At 31.8% G+C, this 19870-nt stretch overlaps 2 protein-coding genes across 2 annotated transcripts; both read right to left on the bottom strand.

The window, feature by feature from the left end:
* On the bottom strand, nucleotides 1–2348 carry LOC108479563 (UDP-glucose 6-dehydrogenase 1-like). The gene is made up of 2 exons (XM_017782243.2): nucleotides 2191–2348; nucleotides 1–1722 (listed from the first exon to the last, which is right to left on the bottom strand). Exon 2 carries the CDS (start codon nucleotides 1710–1712, stop codon nucleotides 270–272), a length of 1443 nt encoding a protein of 480 aa, XP_017637732.1. The 5' UTR covers nucleotides 1713–1722; nucleotides 2191–2348; the 3' UTR covers nucleotides 1–269.
* A 15719-nt stretch (nucleotides 2349–18067) lies between these two features.
* Nucleotides 18068–19870, bottom strand: LOC108477830 (beta-glucosidase 6-like). The gene is made up of 5 exons (XM_017780316.1): nucleotides 19652–19870; nucleotides 19344–19377; nucleotides 19160–19259; nucleotides 19020–19075; nucleotides 18068–18153 (listed from the first exon to the last, which is right to left on the bottom strand). Exons 1-5 carry the CDS (start codon nucleotides 19868–19870, stop codon nucleotides 18068–18070), a joined length of 495 nt encoding a protein of 164 aa, XP_017635805.1.

Genomic DNA, 19870 nt, shown 5'->3' with positions numbered 1-19870 from the left:
TTGTTTCAGAAAAATCTCTGATTCTATAAGCATGTCATCACCATGATTCATGCATAAGAAAACTGGAATAAAATCCACTGGAAATGGTTTTATTACAATAAGCCAATAACAAAATCAAATATATCCTACCCGTTAAAGACAGATTCAGACACTACTGTGTCATGTAATAACTCAATACAAGTCGAAGCAGGATCTTAAAACTAGAAGAAATAAAATGTAATGCAATGAAAACTGTGTAATCGGATTATACGTCTCTCAAAATGATGCTCTTATGCCACAGCTGGCATGTCCTTGAGCCATTGATCCAATGGCTTGCCAATGGAGTAGACAATAAACCCGATTGCCCTCAGCTTGGCTTCATCTACAACGTTACGGCCATCGAAGATGAACGCAGGCTTCCGCATATTATCGTAAATCCTCTGGTAATCGAGGGTTTTGAACTCATCCCACTCTGTCAGAATGCAAACCCCATGAGCATCCTTCGTTGCTGCATAGGCATCCCAGACAACATTAACTTGCTTGATCGAAGTAGGGCTCATCGGCTGAAGATGAACCGGATGGTCCCAATCGAACTTTTTCATTGCAAGATCCCTCTGAATCTGCTCCTCATTGACTTGAGGGTCATATATGCTCAGAAGAGCCTTGTCGCCCAACAGCCCTTTGCATACATCGATCGCTGGGGTCTCCCGAGTGTCACCGGTATCTTTCTTGAAAGCAAATCCGAGAATGGCAATCTTCTTCCCTGAAACTGTGTTAAACATTGAGGAAACAATCCGGTTCACAAACCGAGTTTTCTGGTAGTCATTAATCTTAATGACTTGTTTCCAGTAGTTTGCAACCTCTGGGAGGCCATTGCACTCACAGATGTAGACCAGGTTCAAAATATCCTTTTGGAAACACGATCCACCGAAACCCACACTCGCATTCAAGAACTTGGGTCCAATTCTTGTGTCTTTCCCAACAGCATGAGACACTTGGCTCACATCAGCACCGGTTGCCTCACACAATGCGGACATAGCATTAACCGAAGAGATTCTCTGCGCCAAGAAGGCATTGGCAGCAAGTTTTGATAGCTCGGCAGACCAGAGGTTGGAGCATATGATCCGGTCCACAGGGACCCAATGCGCATACACATCTCTCAATGCTGCGATTGCCTTTTGACCTTCTGGTGTTTCCCTGCCTCCAATAAGAACACGGTCCGGATTGAAAAGGTCCTGAATCGCAGTTCCCTCGGCAAGGAATTCAGGGTTGGAGAGAATCTGAAAGTCGATGCCTTTGCTGTTGTGGGTCAAAATTTTCTCAATTGCCTCAGCTGTTTTAACAGGGACAGTTGATTTCTCGACCACGATCTTGTTAGATTTCGATACATCAGCAATCATACGGGCAGCACTCTCCCAGTAGGTCAGATCAGCGGCTTTCCCAGCTCCCAGACCTTGGGTTTTCGTCGGGGTGTTAACCGAAACAAACACAATATCGGCCTCGGAAACATGCTTCTCAACATCACTGCTAAAGAAAAGGTTCTTCCCTCTGCACTTCTTCACCACCTCGTCAAGTCCAGGCTCATAGATCGGAAGTGTATCACTGTTCCAGGCAGTAATTCTTGAGACAGAAATATCCACAACAGCCACTTCAATTTCAGGGCACTTCAATGCAATGACAGCCATTGTCGGCCCACCGACATAACCAGCACCGATGCAACAGATCTTCACCATTTCTGATATCCTACAACATTAAAAAAAAAATCCAATTTCTTTGTAAGATCATGGTATTGTTTATTAAACATCGGAATTAGCAAATATTGATGTCAGCAGCAATACATTAATTAACTGAGATTCATTTCAAAGTAAAACAAACCCAATACAATACTGATGAAACACAGAAAGAAGTCAGACTCAGATCTATGGTTTCCCAAATGAAAAACAGGACATTAATACACTTTGAGATCCGACATGTAAACCGACCAAAATACGCAGTCAATCTACAAATTCCTTGTAAAACAATAAACAAGAAGTTCAGTGAACACATTCATGTCAGAGATCTGACCAAAAAATGATGGAAACAACAAGAGATCCACCAACTAACAAAACCCAAAAACCATAAACAACCAAAAAAGGAGTGACCCAAAAGAACAAAGTTGACAAGTGAAAATCAAAAGCCAAAAGACTGAAAAGGAAGTAGAGATAAAATTACCTTGGTGGGTGTTGAGTTGTTAGATCAAAGAAAAAGAAACAAAATCTGGGTGAAGAAGAAGAACAATGGGAAAAAGGAGAGAAACAGGAAAAAAGGATCTTTGAGGTGAAGAATGAGAAAGACCGAAGACCTTTAAACTGTATTTATAGTCACCTAAATTGCTTTGAAATGTCTACACAACTTTTTTATTTCATTTAATCCTCCTTTTTATTTTTCATATTTTAAAAATGTCTATGAAAACAATTACATGTAATATAAATTATAAGAATATTCTTATTTCTTTTAGCCCATCAAAATCGTACACTTAACTACCAATGATTTTATTTATTAATTAAATTACTTAAACCACATTAAAGGTATTTTTTTTCTGGTATTGATATATTGTTTTAGTAGTTTAATATGCTTTAAATAATTTAAAAGTAAAATTTTAATCAAATCAAGTTTAAAGGACTAAAATTAGTAAAAAAATCAAAGTGAGTTTATTTATAATGATGTCAAATAGTATATAAAATTTAATTACCTAAAATACCTCTAATTACCAAAATTGAATCAGAAATGCTATAATTTAATTACCTTATGAGATTTTTTGTATAGACTTTCCTAAATGCTAATTATTTTCTAAATCATTATTGAATAGTATTTTCAAGTCAGAGTTTGATATAAATTATCAGATATTAGTTAGTAAGAGATTGAAATATTAAGGTATTGTATGTTCCATGTTCAACTAATATGGTTGAGGATAATATGGAAACTCTAGGAGGCTATGACCCATTTGGATTACGTATTTACGATAGTCCACTTAAACAAATTGCTATGGGATTACTACAAGAAAATGTTGGTGAACTCTGAAAGGATTACTATGATTAATTGTATTTAATTTCTTCTTCTTACCAGAAATAAATATTTAATAAAAATATCATTTTTTCTAAATTTTAATTTAAAATATTTTTATCAATGATTTAATTAATTTTTAAATAATACCTGTAACCTTTTATATGATAAAATGCAAGTATTATAGCATATAAAAAATTATACAAGTCTTTGACTGCATCAACTGGTGGATTAAAATATGGACAACCTCTTCTCATACTCATTGATAAAAATATAAAAAAAAAATGTGTAGGCAATAATTATAAAAGGGTCCACATGAGAGTTGTGCAGTGTTGGAGTGAGATGGAAGCTATGGAAAAAATTATTAAGATGGCAGTTAGAGACTCCAAGTGGAAGGAAATTGGTTGATTTATTTAATTATTTATTTAGGTTGGGATTTCCAGAGTATTTAGAAGGCCACATCATTGTGTAAGGGCATTCAAAACTTGGATTTGTTAATGTTAAACATGAGAGTGTGACAGATAAATATTGGCTCCTTTGGGACCACTTTTACTGCCTTTTGATTCTGATTCCATTTTGATTTGCTGATAAAATAATTTGTGATTTCATATAATTTTAATATTATAATTAATTTTGAGTAAATTATATTGGTAGTCATTTAATTATTAAATTTTTTATCATTTTATTATAAAAAGTTATAAAATAGTCACCCAATTATTTAAATTTTACTTTTTGGTCACTACCGTTAAATTACTAATGAAAAGATAATTTGGTAGCTTTTAAAATTAGTATAATAGTAAATTTAGCCTTCAACATTTATATATTGTGTCAATTTAGTCTTAATTCCAAAAAATAACCCTCAATATTTACACATTATGTAATTTTTGTTGTTGTTGTAGTTTTACTTTTATTTGTGACATCATGGGTTAGTTTTAAAAGAATGAGAAAATATAAAATTATTATCTTAGAATTTTAGATGTTTTCATTTTTGTATATTTCTAATCAATTTTAGTTAATAAATTTGTTTTTTTTTTAGGTGAAAGGGAAAAAGATTAAGATACGAAGGTGTAAACATTGAGGGTTAATTTTTTAAAATCAAAACTAAATTGATACAATTTGTAAATATTAAGGGTTATAGTTGCTATTATGCCAATTTTAAAAGTTGTGTTAGCTATTTTGCGACTAGTGACAAAAAAGAAAAACCGAATAATTAGGTAACCATTTTGTAACTTTTCATAGTTTAGTGACAAAAAAAAAACCGATAATTAGTTGGGTGACTACAAGTGTAGTTTACTCCATTAATTTTAGGTGTCATCTATATTTATATAATATATTTGATTGAATTAATATTATAAGTCAACTTGACATTAATTCAATAAAAATTATTTAAAAATTATTTTTAGTAAAGTAATGAATATTAATATAATGATGTTTTTGTCTTTTACTATTTTATATATGAAATGCTTAACTTATAATCATATAACATATTTGACTGAATTAATATTATAGGCATAATGAGTCAACTCTATACAAACTCAATTAAGAAAATTACTTAAAATTTTGAAGTTAAATAATTAATATTAATATAATATTGTTTTTATCTTTTCCTATTTTTTATATGTAATGCTTAAGTAAAACAATCAAAAGTAAAATATATAAAGATTGAACCCTAGCCTAAAGTAGATTTATTTATGATTTCTTCATCACTCAATGATTCAATTTTTTAATAATTTTTGGCATAATGATAAATTTAATCTTCAAGTTTTACATCTTTTATCAATTTAGCCTGTGTTCTATTTTTAGATAAATGTGACAATCAACCTTTTCAAAAATCAAATCGTTTTTTAAAAAATATTGACTAAAACATTAGTTTTTTTAATGATGTTGGTATAGCAACCAACGTAGTGATCTACATATACTTCATGCCGACATTATATTATTTGTCTTATATGTCAAGTCAATAAATAATTTAAAACTTATACATATATTTTTAAAATAAAAATTATAAAAAATTAATTTTTTAAAGATCAGCATAAAGTACATAAATTGTTATATGGGCAATCATTTTAAAATTTTATTGTTTTAGTCCGTATTTTTATTAGAAAAAACAACAACAATTTAACTCTTTTTAAAAGATTGATGGTCAAATTTGACTCTTTTAAAAAGGTTGAGGCCAAATTTAACTCAAATAAAAATTAAGGGTTAAATTGACAAAAGATGTAAACTTTAAAGGCTAAATTTATCATTATGCTTGACAAAAATCTAATATTTTTATAATGATTTATTGACTAAGTTGATGTCACGAGTTAATTGTCACCAACTCAATAATAAATATTATTTTATGAATATTTTTATTTATTTTATGTTTTATATAAAATTTATAAAATATATATTTAAATCAACACAGAATTAGATATAACACAAGCCATTGTAATTTCTAAAGTCTCAAAGTTTGTCAATTCAATTAAGTTATTAATTATTTTAATATGAAATTTTCGTACAGATATTAGTTACACAATTTTTACCCATATCATGGGTTTCCATAATCTAGTATTATTTATAATTTCGATATTGTTATAACTTTTTTCATGTCTTATTTTGATTTTTTTATGTTATGCTGATAATTTACTAGAGTTGGTTCCGTTATAAGCCTTCATATGATAAGTAAAGGGATCTACTTTTATTAATGTAAAATTAAAAATTTTTTGTACATTTTTTTGTTTTTTATACAATTGATATTTTAACGATCAATATTGTTTTTTTATCATCACATTTTATATTTTATTAATATAAATCATATATGTTAAATTTTAGATAAATTAAAAATATATAAAACTTTATTTTATGTTAAAATTTGGAAGAGTCAAATATATATATATAAAGACTATAGTTTAAATAGATATAATAAAGATATCAAATTCATTTGAAAATTTAAATAAATAAAATTTTTAATTATATTAATAAATTTAACAATTGAAATATTAAAATATTAATTATAAGCATATATATATATATATATATATATATAGGACGCGTGTAAGAACGAATTTTAGGGACTCTTGAAAAGTGTTCTTTATTGTTGATTATATTATTAATTTTGTCTTTTTAATATTTTAGTACTATTAACAAGATAAATCAAATTTGTGATAAGAATTCTAATTTATAATGTATATATATTAGTTAATATTTGCTACAGTAATACTGTATTTTTTTTGTTTCAGAAAAAGTTTTGAAAATTTGACATGTATTTTTTTAAATATTTTATTATACTTTTATAGGCGCTTTTCAACTCTTGACTTTAGAAGTCTAAAACATTCACTGGTAGTGTAGTTTGAAAAAGCTTTTGATCTGACTAATATAATATTTTTTATTTATTATAGGCTTAATTGACAAATGGCACCCAAATTATACATATTTTCCTAACTTGTTATCTAAACTTTATTTTTTATCAGAAGTGAAACTTAAATTATTCCTTCATTACTCAAATAATCCAAAATCTTAACACCGTTAAAAAAACCCACTGACCAATTATATTGTGCCACATTAGCACCATGTGTTATTTTTTTGATTTTATAATATTAATATTAAAAGAATTAAGTACCAAATTAGGTAAAGAAATATAATTTAGGGTGCAATTTGTCAATATGAAGCCTTCATTATATGACTGATTTTTTCATTTAATAATTTTTATTATTTACTAACAATCTTTTGGTTAAGTGACAAGAGCATTATGTTATAGGCATGAGACCCTAAATTTGATATCAAGCAAACCTCTTCTAATTATCAAAAAATTATTATTTATATAAGAGTTTCAATTTTAATAAAAATTGGTTAATTAAAACAAATTTTCTTACCACTACTTATAAATAAAATTCTAATTCTATTATATATATATATAAAAGTCAAAATTTATATAGAATTATTTTTATGTATATTTCGGCTAACCAAAAAGTAAAGGAAAAAAAATGTTTTAAATAGTAAAATCTAATTTTTGTATAATAATTAACTTTGTATTTCATATAAAAACTATATTATATTATGTTATCATTTTCGTAAACTACACACAAGTACATAGATTACTAGTAAAAATAAATTATAAAAAATAATTTTGTAAAAGAAAGTAATTCGATAATCAAATCAAACAAACAAAGAAGTATCACAACTTAAATAATTAAATTAACTAACTACTAAATCTAAAACTAATTATGATTAACCAAATAAAATAAAATGATATTTTTACTAAACTAATCTAGAAAATCTAACTAAAACAATAAAAGTAAAGCGAAAATAATTGTTGAAGAAAATTCGCAGAAATATAATAGTAAAGAAATCTTTGGTTAATAAAAATTAATAATTTATTTCAATTATCTATAGATCCTGGATTTAGACACGTGTAGATTTGCTCACTTCTTTTCTAAGTTTTTAAAGATTAATTCTATTTTCTTTCCTGGTTGAATTGTTTGTTTGCATCATCAACTTTTCTCTCAATTCTTAAATATGTAATCTTTTATTATAGGTCAAGGTTAGTTGAGTCACATTCTCAAATACTTGGTGGATTTTAATTTTTAATTTTTATTAATACAAAAATTTACATATAATTGAGTGATTATTTGATCAATAAAATTTATATACTAAAAATTAGTTGAAATAAGAGTGGAAATGGGATAATCAATAATTATATATATTATGTAATTAAGTGACCATTTGATCAATAAAATTTATATATTAAAAAATAGTTGAAATACGAGTGAAAATGAGATATTCAATAATTAGATATATTATTGTTGAGTCAAATTATAAAGTTTTTTTTTTATATATATCATGGCATCTAGAACATGTTTATTGAGAGATAAATTGCGTAGCTAATGCATTATCTTATGGTGCGAAAAATAAAGGAGCTTGGATATCATTTTCTCAATGAACCTACAGAAGAAGTTAAGTGGACTCTACATGCTGACAACGTGGGAATCACAGGCCATAATTAAGCAGTAACCTTTGTTCATTTTCCCTTTTATGTATCAAAAAAAAATTCCTTTATAATCTTTTCAATAAAAAGTTTTTATAATTAGATTTGGTGTAAAGGTAAACTTTCATTAATAAATATGAGGTTGGTTTGAAGATAATAAAACTCAAACCAAATTAATAATTGATTTTTTTATTATTTTTTATTTTTTACAATTAAGGCTAAGAGATGAAATTGGTTGGGATTGAACCCAAATGTTCATGTCTACAACCTAATACACTTGTCATTAGAAAAAGAAATTATTTAGCAATATTTTGAACAGGATTAACGTGTGATGAGTTGATGATGTAAACAACATATCTGCAACTTAATAATCTGATGGGTCAAACGAAGAATTGTTTGAACAATCTGGCCTTTGAAATCGATTTAAAACCTACCTTCAATCAATTTGATTCTTTACAAAGTTAGGGCATCATTTTCATTTCCAAGAAATTGTGATTACATTCCAATTTTTGTGTATATAATGCCAAAAAATGATGGAACTTAAAAGGAAAGTTTCGGTTTGAAAGTTGTATTAAAATAAACAAACTAAAAAAAAAATTAAGTCAAAATATGAAGTCCTTAACCCATGCTGGAATATGATGAAAGTGCAAGGAATGTCGGCCCACCTTCTGTAAATGGTTGCACTCATCTCTCAACTATTTCTAGCTTTATGCAGTGATTTTTTGATAGGATGAAAATAAAATTATAAAATTTTAGGTTAAAGTTAAAAGGTATAATGATTTATTTAGTTTATTGAATGTATGAAGACATCAAAAGAAAAAAAAATGTTAATTTAATGAAAGAACCAAAGCATCTGCCCCTGGTTGCTCTAGCTGGACGATTCTATTCATAACATATTTGAATATGAAAAAATAAAATTATTTTAAGAAATATTAATTTAACATACGATGATTTTATGATGCAAAATAGGTGCTGCAAGCAAAGCTGGTGGGTTATTGCTGTTGAGGCCAAACCGCATGTGCTACATGGATTGTCTTCCTTAAAGGGACAAAAAACATATACATATGTAAGTATAGTAATTGTAACGACCACGATTTGGATGTCCCACCTGCATCATCGTATGTCAACTAATTTACGTATATTTATAATAAAGGTTTTTTTTTTTTTTTTTATCATTTACAAACTTTTTATGATTTTGATACATAAATTTTGAGAGGTATGTTTTATGTAAATGTAATTGAATGTATGATCAAACCTAATACATGCATAGACATCCAAATCCCAGGTGATTAAAGCTGATGTTGATACATCAAGGGAGAAAAACATTACATCTGCAAATAAGACAGTATGTTTTAAAGGGGACCAAACACCAAACACCAAACACTAGACACTATAAATATATATAACGTCCTCTTTAATTTGCAAATATATTTCCAAAAGACATGTGAAATGTGAGGCAACAAACAAAACAGCAACGTCTTAAAAGGACCACAACATTTAGACAAAAAAATAAATTGTGTAACATCACATTCCCTTTTCACCTTCTGGCTTACCTTTTCTGGTATAATAAAAGAACGCTGTAATTTGACAACATGGAAGAGATGGAAGATGATGAAATCCAAACTTTAAGACCTATTTGAACACCACCATTTAAAGATGGTTGCGTAAAGTAATTGAGTTAAAACTTCGGGGTTTATCTTTAGGTTATGGTTTTCTTCGAGTTATCGAAAGGTGAAATGCTGCAGTGCGATGATGCTGCACCAAACTTATCATTGGAAACTTGGTGGCGTTTACAGCGATAGCAGTTTTTAGAATTGAAATGTTGTCATCTTTCAGTATTCTTACAACATCAATAATATGTCCCCCGTAAAACAACAGTTCCCATTCAATTGTTGTATTCAATTATTCCCACAATTTAAGAAGAGGCTAGGAAGGTCTTGAACCATTTGACGGAGTCCTTGGAGGTATCTTTTAAGGTTGTCATTAATTTAATTAGCATTACTTTTTAAAAATATATTTAAAGTATTTTAAAAACTTTAATTTAAAAATTTAAGTATTTAATATTACTGTCAAAAATTATTTTTAATTTTTAAAAATAAAATGTATATATTAAACATGATATTATAAAATAACAAATATGCGTCAACCATAGAAATTTTTGTTTCTCAACTTTTATTATTACTCAAAATTAACAAAACAAAAGAAAGAAAAGAAAATAAATATCTGTCATCTTTTCAATTTTCTTCTCTAAAACAAAGAAGCCCTACCGCATCTTCCCACTATTAGCACCATTGTTCACTATCGTCTTCTCCAACCAAGAAGCGTTCAATGGCGTTCATGAGTTCATATCCAAATTTCGATCTTTTCCTTTTAAGTTTGTTAGTGTTGACTATTTACAAAGAAAAATATGAGTGAAAAAAAAAAACCCTTAGAAATAAAAAAATACTGGTTAGAGTTGGAAATGACAGCTCTAGGGTTGAGTTTACATACGTTAATCTTACCATGATAAGGTTCTTTCTGGGTTTGTTTTACAGGGTCTGAGATAATTTCCATTGCAGCTTAAGCTGCTTTTGGTTGAAGAAGATTTGGGAGTATATGGTGTGTTTTGGGAAAAGAAAAATGGAGGATAAGAAAGTAAATTAAAAGTCAAAAATGCTTTCGGCTAAAAAAAAGCTAAAAACTTTAGCATCCGAGCAAGCACTTTTCAGAAACTGAAATTTTCAATCAAATGATACTTATTTAGTAGCCAAAAGTGTTTTTAAACCTAAAAATGCTTTTGAAAAACAGAGCTAAACGCCTCCACAAAATATAAACTGAATCTTGCAGTGTATTAGCTTCCCACTCCAATTGTCCAATAAAGACCACACGAAGTACTCTTTTAAAATTGCATCCCCGTGTTTTTTTTTTTTGGAATTGATCCAAAATTTTTTTATTAATTATAAAATGATTCACTTGAAAAATCATGTACAAAAATAATTGTTTGTTACTGTTAAGAGTATAGAATACTCTGGTAATTAGAGTTGTTAGCTTTCTGAGTTGTTAAGCTCTCTGAGCTGTTAGTTTGTTACTCAGTTTGTTAGATTGTTAAGCCAGCCATAGCAGTCACAAATGTACTCTATAAATACTACATCTATAATGTACATCAATAGATTACAAGTCTAAATACAAAAACTTCTTTCTTCTTCCAATTTGATTTGTTTGAGTAGTTTTAACAATTTACCTGAGTTCTTTACATGGTATCAGTCGCCTCTTTCTTGGAGACCTGATATCTCGAATCCATCAATGGCCACATTTGCTTCCATAAAATCCACTACGGCTCCTTCCTCCACGACCTTCAACAATTAAATAGTGACTTCATTTCCGTGCCACGATACTGTCAAGCTAAATCATGACAACAATTTTATACAGTGTAGACAACATATACGCCTCATAACCGATGGCTACAAATTGACGGGATTTTTTGATGGCAATTTACCTAATCCACCGAGGTTCGTGCAACTACAGGATGGCTCAATGATGATAAATTCAGAAGCATTAGCTCATGATCAACAAGATAAGTTGCTTACTTTGTGGCTTCTATCTATTATTTCTTCTTCTGTTTTACCTAGCTTTACAGTTGCAAAAAAGGAAAATGATGTATGGATCATAGTAACTCGTCTCTTTGCTGCTGTTTCCGGAGCCAAACTTTCTCGGATTCGACATGATCTTCACTCGATCAGGAAGGGTGCCATGATGATAAAATATTATGTTGCCAAAATTCAAAACACATGTGCTCTCATAGATGCGGCTAGCTCTCGGATCTCAGAATCGGAGAAGGTTGAGATTGTGCTCGCTAGACTTCTGTCAGAGTTTGATGACGTAGTAACACTCGTGTTCTTCTCTTCAGAACCACTTCTGTTTCAATGATTGATAGACATCCTCTTAGAGTTTGAAAGTGGATAGAATCGAATGGTTCAAGAGGTTCAGTTTCATGCTAATTTCGTGGAAACCACTCTGTCACCTATGATGGATTTCACGCGAGATGGTCGTCCGCCTGCTAGTCGAGGGAGAGGCTTTCGGCCTCGTGTTCAGTGTCAAATTTGCAGCAGGTATGGTCACCTGGCACAACGGTGTTACTACCGTTACAATAAAGACTATGGTGGTGCTTCATCGATGGCGCCTCTATTGAACGTTCCAAGTGACTAGTGGAGTGGATCGTTGGCGGCTGCTAATCCTACTGTCAATCCCTTTTTGGTGCCGAATAGAGTTCTTGATTTTGGGCGTTTTGGAGATTGGGCTCCATATGCGCTGGGCCATCTGTTGGGTATCATGTTTGGCCAATTAGGCCATCTGTTAGGCCACATTGCTTAGGCACCTATCATTCGGATGGGCCAGTTTCAGCGGGTTCGCACTTTAGCCCACTTCCTAGAGGCCCAGTCTCTGCTCCTAGTGGTCATAATGGATAGCCCAATTTTTTTGAATCACAGTAGTCGAATGGACTTTTTGGAGGAAATATTGTGCCTAGTCCAAATGCCAATTTACTTGGGCTTGATAATGCTGGACATGCTTCGGCCTCATATCTTGGATCTAGTGTAACATGGCGTACAAAACCAAGGGCCCGGGCTCCTGATGTTGATGCCCATGCATTGGCTTGCCTAGAATTCCCGATGTTAATGCTTCTGTCTTTGCGACCTCCTCTGGGTCCAATACTCGTACTACTCAATGTGGGTCTGATTTTAATGAAAATTCTTATGTACCTCTGCCTATAGGAACCATGTCTTGGTGTCCTGATTCGGGAGCGACATACCATGTTTATTGAGATAACACGACTATGAGCGAGTCCACGCTATATTCAAATACCTCTTGTCTTCTTTTGGGTGATGGTACGCCTTCGAAAATTTCATCTGTTGGGAATTCTAGTTTTTATACAAAAAGTAAGATACTTCATTTGTCAAATTTCTTATGTGTCCCAAATATCCGGAAGAATTTATTGTCCATATCTAAATTTGTTAAGGAAAATAATGTGTTTTTTAAATTCCATCCTTCGTATTATGTTGTTAAGAACATCCTGACCCAGGAGGTTTTATTGTAGGGCCATACACGTGACGACCTCTACTGTTTTTCTCCAGGATCTTCTGTCCCATTCGTCAGTGGCCCTTCTGTTTTCAGCACTAATCTTCAGCCCCCAGGTGATGGTGATGATGCGTTTACGTTATGGCATTACAGACTCGGCCATCTATCTACTGTAGTTGTTAAAAGTGTTTTAAATAAATGTAACGTTGCTTTCAATAAATTGTCTCTTGATAATATATGTACTGCATGTCAAAAAGGAAAGTCACATAAACTTCTGTTTACTTGTTCTACCACTGAATATAAAGATTTTTTTGAATTGGTAGTTTTTGACTTGTGGGGCCTGTCATCAGTATCATGTGGAAAGAATCTGTATTATATTTTGTTTATTGACATGCATAGTCGATTCACCTCGATTTATCTTATTCAGCATAAGTCTCAAGCTGTTGAGTGCTTTTTTCAGTTTCAGAAAATGGTTCAGACACAATTTGGGAAATGTATTAAACAGTTTTAGAGTGATTGGGGCAGGGAGTACCGTGCATTCACGAAGGTTCTAAATGATATTTGTATTTTGCATCGTCTGTCCTACCCTCATACATCAGAACAGAACAATGTCGCTGAACGAAAACATAGACACGTAGTTGAAACTGGTCTCACGCTCTTGGCTCAAGCCAATTTTCCTATGGATTACTAGGGATATGCTTTTTGTAGTGCTGTACATTTTATTAATCGTTTACCTACTCAAGTTCTGAAAGGGCAGTCTCCTTATCAAGTTCTTCATAGTCGTGAGCCTACGTATGATCATCTAAGGGTATTTGGGTGCTGCTGCTTTCCGTATCTTCGTCTGTACACACGTCACAAGTTAGATTTTCGGTCTTAGCCATGTACATTCCTAGGGTATAGCTCTCAACATAAAAGCTATTTTTGTCTCACACTAGATGGAAAGATTTTTGTGTCTAGGCATATTGTATTTGGTGAACGAAGATTTTGTTTTCTTCGTCCTCCGTAGCTTCAGCTGATCCTAACCTAGTCGTCTCTACGTATGTTCCTCTGGTTAAGACCAGTTTTCCCTGTCATGCTGTTACAAGAATAGAACCTATATATAATGGGATTTCTCAGCTTACTTCTGTACCGACATCTCCAAACGCTCATGACATGTCTACTGCGACCGAGACCATACATGGTGCTTGTTATGACCAGGGTCCCTCTTCTGGGTTGTCTTTTCTGGTTCCTCTACCTGTTCCGACGAGTAATACTTATACTATGGTAACTAGATCTAAGGCGGGAATTTTTAAACCCAAGATATTGATGGCAGAGGTTCTTGACTATAAACCACGTACTATTGAAGAAGCATTAGCTGATTCCGAGTGGAAATGTGCTGTTCAAGCAGGGTTTGATGCACTTGTGAATAACTTTACTTGGGAACTTGCCCTTCTTCCCCATGGCTGGAAAATTATAGGATGTAAGTGGCTTTTCAGGATAAAGAAAAATCTTGATGGTATGATTGCTTGACGGAAAGCTCGACTTATTGCGAAAAGGGTGTTCACAGGTTCCTGGGTGTGATTTTGAGGAAACGTTTAGTCCAATGGTCAAACCTGCGACCATTTGTACCATATTAATAGTTGTTGTTTCTCGGGGTTGGAAAATTCGGCAAGTCGATATTAATAATGCTTTTTTAAATGGTGATATTGTTGATGAGGTGTTCATGCAATAACCTCCAGGCTATGTTCAATATGGAGTTGATGGCCAACCTCTACTCTGTCATCTAAAAAGCCTTGTATGGTATTCGTCAGGCTCCGCGGGCCTGGTTTGATAAACTGAAGAATTTTTTTATTTCAATTGGGTTTGTTATGTCCAAATCTGATGTATCTCTCTTTGTTCGAGTTACGACTAACTCCGTTCTCTATGTGCTTATATATGTGGATGACATTATTATTACTGGGAGTGTACCTACCTGTATCAGTAACTTTGTTCAGCAGCTACGAGTTCTCCCTTAAGGATATGGATGATCTTCACTATTTTCTCGGGATTGAGGTTACTCGCTCTTTCACAGGCTGTCTTCATCTTTTTCAGAAAAAGTACATCTAAGAACTACTTGAATAGAGTTCTATGTCTTGTGCTAAGAGTGTTCATACTCCAATGGTTAGCTTTTCTCTATCTAGGGATGGCGGAGATCGTCTCTTTGATCCCACTGAGTACAGAAGTCTTACTGGTGTTTTACAGTATGTAGTCTTAACCCGTCCAGATATTACTTATGCGGTGAACTGTATATGTCAGTTCATGCATACGCCTACATCTGTTCATCTGATTGTATTAAAAAGAATTTTGCAGTATCTAAAAGGTACTCTTGATTATGGACTTGTTGTTTGTCCTTCTGATCGTCTATTTTTAGTTGGATATGCTGACGCTACTGGAGGCTCGATTTTGATGATCGTCGCTCTACAACAGGCTACTGTATGTACTTTGGTCACACGCCTATTTCTTGGTGTTCTAAAAAGTAATTAGTGGTTTTACGCTCTACAGTTGGGGCTGAATATAGAAGTCTTGTTGCAGCTACTAGTGAGGTTACATGATTAGTCTTGTTACTCAAAGAATTGCATCTTCAAAGTGTTAACCAACCAACTATTGGTGTGACAGTTCTAGTGCGGTTCCCGTAGCTACAAATCCTGTCTTACATTCTAAATTCAAACATGTTGAGTTGGATCTATTTTTTGTTCGTGAGAAAGTTGCCACTAGTTCACTTATTGTTGGAGAGGTTCCTGCCTGTGATCAAGTCGCCGATGTTCTAACTAAGCCGCTTTCTATGTTATTTTTTACTAGATTTCGAAATTTTCTTCAAGTCTTACCTATCAGGAAGTTGGGTGAATGTTAAGAGTATAGAATACTCTGGTAATTAGAGTTGTTAGCTCTCTGAGCTGTTGAGCTCTCTGAGCTGTTGAACTGTTAGTTTGTTACTCAGTTTGTTAGAGTGTTAAGCTAGCCATAGCAGTCACAAATGTACTCTATAAATACTACATCTATAATGTACATCAGTAGATTGCAAGTTTAAATATAGAAACTTCTTTCTTTTTCCAATTTGATTTGTTTCAGTAGTTTTAACAATTTACCTAAGTTCTTTACAGCTACAGTAAACTTTGTTGTTGCTGTTGTTATTAGTAGCACTAGTAAAAATACGCGGACATGCAATGGCGTATCTAAGGGGCTAGTAGGGGCCCCGACCCCCTTAAAATGAAAAATTATCCATTTAGGCTTTTTAAAAATGTTAAAAATTTAAATTAGTAAGGTAAAATTGCACTTTACCCCCTAAAATGATAAAAATTTGATTTAATCCTTTAAAGATTATAAAGATATAAACTATTAAAAATTAAAATTTAATTTTCGCCCCCCCCAAAATTTTTTTCTACCTTCACTCTTGCATACATGTCATGCCAAAATACCTATATTTTGAGGGAAAAAGAATAAAATATTATATTTTAATAGCTGTTGCTATTGTCATAGGTGGCACTGACGTTTTTATTAAAAAATATTTCAGATATATTTTTGGCATCACCATTGTCATTGGCGGTATCAGTGTTTTGTTACCGGCTTTGATATTGGTGACACCAGTGTATTTTTTTTTATATAATTTTTTAATGGGTGTTGTCAATGTCTATGGCGGCACTGGAGAAATTTTAAAAAAAAATGTCATTCATTCTCTAAAATGAAGACCTAGATCAAGTGCAACAAAAAAATCGATACCTTTAACATTGAGTGAAGAAGCATGAGGACAAAGAAGAAAAAAATTGATATAAAAAAATTTGATACCTTCAACATTGAGTGAAGAAGCATAAGGACAAAGAAGGAAAAAAATTGATATATTCTTAGCTAAAATTGAAAAACTAACGGTCAAAAAGAAAATTGGAAAACTTTTGAGAAAAGTAAAAATTATGAGGGAGTTTAAAGAAAAGTTAAAATAACAAAAAAAAAAAAGTTATGTGGTTGGATTGATTAGCATTTATCAACCTAATTTTTTTTCTTTTCGAAAATAATGGGTTAAATAATGAGTTAACAACGCATTAAATACAAAATATATTTTTATGGAAAATAGATGGATTTTACTCATTAAATAAATAAATAGTTTAGCATGTAAACATATTAAATGATAATAAAACCAAAAAAGTAAAAAACGGTGCTTGGGGAAATAAAACATTCCCTCAAGAACCAATGAAAATCCAACCAAAAATCGGGTATGGAGAACTCTTTAATGGCTTCTTATTTGCTTTATTGTTTTCGCCTGTTAGGGGAGAAGAAAGTTTTTGATAAGTTTTCTTCTTGTTTTAATTTTCAATGCCATTTTTATCTGTTAATGGAAATTATTCATTATTGTTAAAAAAATGAAGATAAATTAAACCGCGGAAGGCTTTTTCTGTTCGGATTAACCACCAAAACAATTATTTTTTTCACCTTCTGTCTTTCTCTCATTCTAGATTCACATTTCTTATCATTGGAGCTTCTGTTTTTAGCCAGGTATATATCAAATTTTTTTCTTTGGTTTTTTACCCAAATAATATATAAAATAATTAATTACAAAAAAAGGTAGGAAAATAGATAAATTACGAAAATAGCCATTTATTATAGTGTTTTGACGATGCGGCTTGACATATTGGCAGCACCAGACTAAGGGTGGGTTTGGGGCGGCGGTGCGGTGCGATGCGTTTAGTTTACTTTTTGTCTCACGCTACAGTATCGCAATAGTATCTAATCTCACAGCCACCGTTGTTTTTACACTAACCGCAGGGAAACGCACCACCATCCAAACTCACCCTAAAATGTGATGGCCTAAATTTTCAGGGACCTGACTTGAAAATTTATCGTTTTGATTGGCAGCTAAAAGAAAGGGTTTAAATGGGTAAATTCCTTCATAACCCCCCTTGTTTATTATTTTTGTCTTTTTTAGTAAAGCACTTTGGTTTTTTTTTTTTTTCTTTTTAACATCTTCCACATTAGAAGTTTTCATTTGTTTCTCAGATTTGGGGAGTACCCGAAGGAGTACTACACCAACAATGGCAACCTCAGGAGACTGACTTCAACATCCTCATCTTCTTCGTCATAACAAACAAAAACTGGCAAAACAAATCCTACATAGAAAAAGGAAATCACTTTTGCTTTAAACCTCAAAGACACTGCAAAAGAAGCTCTTCTCTGTTTTTTTTTTGTTTTAATTTTGATTGTGAGGCTATAGTAAAGGGTTCAATTTTCAGCCTTTGTTTTTTTATTTTTGTTGTGAGAAAAAAAAGTTATGGCTGAAGTTTTGGGGAAGAGAAATATGTTTACGACTTGTAACTATAGTTAGACAAACGCGCGTAGTTGACGAAGAAGATGAGGATGTTGAAGTTAGTCTCTTGGGGTTACCGTTGCTAGTGCAGTACTCCTTTGGATACTCCCTAGATCTGAGAAGCAAATGAAAATTTTAAATGTGAGAGATGTTAAAAAGAAAAAAACTTAAAAAGTGTTTTAGTCAAAAAGACAAAAATAATAAACAAGGGGGGTTATGCAGTAATTTACCCATTTAAAGTTTGGTGCCGCCCACCATCAAAATATTATAACAAATGCCTAATTTTGTAATTAATTTATTTTCAATATTTTTTTAATTAATTATTATTTTTATATTATTTAGCTAAAAAACTCATTTTCTTTTCTCTTTTTTATCCTCATGCTTCTTCGTTCGATGATGAATGTACCATTTTTTTTTTACCTACAAAATATCATGATGTTATACTTGTATCCGAAATTGAACCTTCTGTCACATTGTCTACCTTGTAAGTCCATTGATATAATATTAATTTGAATATGAATACAATGCATTGTTACATATTCGAAGGAATAGATCCCAATTATTGCAAAGAATAAGAATTTTCTGTATAAAATTGTAGGTCAAATTTCTGGATATTTCTTTTTTTGAATCGCTATTCGAAACTTAAATATCAGAGCGCACTCGGAATACCAGCTCCCATGCGGCCATGCCCCTCTACAATTCTTGAAAGCTTAATCGCCATTCCTCTTCAAAAGTACATAACATATCGTATAAAATACGTAACATTTGAATATGAATGTAAGGCATTGTATATTTGTATGGTTACATACCTGATAGCAGCTAGCAGGTTAGTTAAGTAATCATTGTGGAATTTGATTCTTTTTTCATCCTTCAAAGCAGGGATAAATGGGTTATTTGAATCATCCATATCTGTAATAACAATTAAAAAAAGAAGTAAAATTCAGATCTTCTACTTAAAGGCAATTCCAAGACTAGAAGTGGTCATAACTTAACTTTGAAGGGATAACAATACATTAACATCATCATCCTATATATATAAACTTTTAAGGGACAACAATACATAAACATCATCATCCTATATAAACCTTTTTTCCATCTTCTCTTGACTCTCCATTTTTTATTTTAATTTTCTGTGTTCGATTCACATCCACATAATAGTGTAGGCGTATGATCTTCCAAGAATGAAACCTTGGAAAATAATTGAATTATAAAATTTTAAATGTAAACCAACCAACTCTCTCATTTTGCTTGAAATACTAGTCTGTATCAGATGTATACCTGAATCCGACATTCCATTTTACCTTGTACTTTTTCCTGTAAATGTCTGCAGTAGTTGCATGAGAAAGAAGAACGTTATGGGCAACTATGTAAGGCTCAGTTGTAGAGTTCCCAACTTTGCAGAAGAGATGAAAAAGGATGGAACAGCGTCCTGGTCCTTCTAAACCGACATCATAACCTTGCACTGTAAATGTGTCTGGTTCATTGAGCGTAGTCCAGTATTTCACCCTGTCACCAAACAT

Source organism: Gossypium arboreum, chromosome 12 (genome assembly GCF_025698485.1).
Source record: "Gossypium arboreum isolate Shixiya-1 chromosome 12, ASM2569848v2, whole genome shotgun sequence".
Taxonomy (NCBI): domain Eukaryota; kingdom Viridiplantae; phylum Streptophyta; class Magnoliopsida; order Malvales; family Malvaceae; genus Gossypium; species Gossypium arboreum.
Note: the sequence above shows the minus strand (reverse complement) of the source record. Positions and strands in the feature narration are given on the sequence as shown.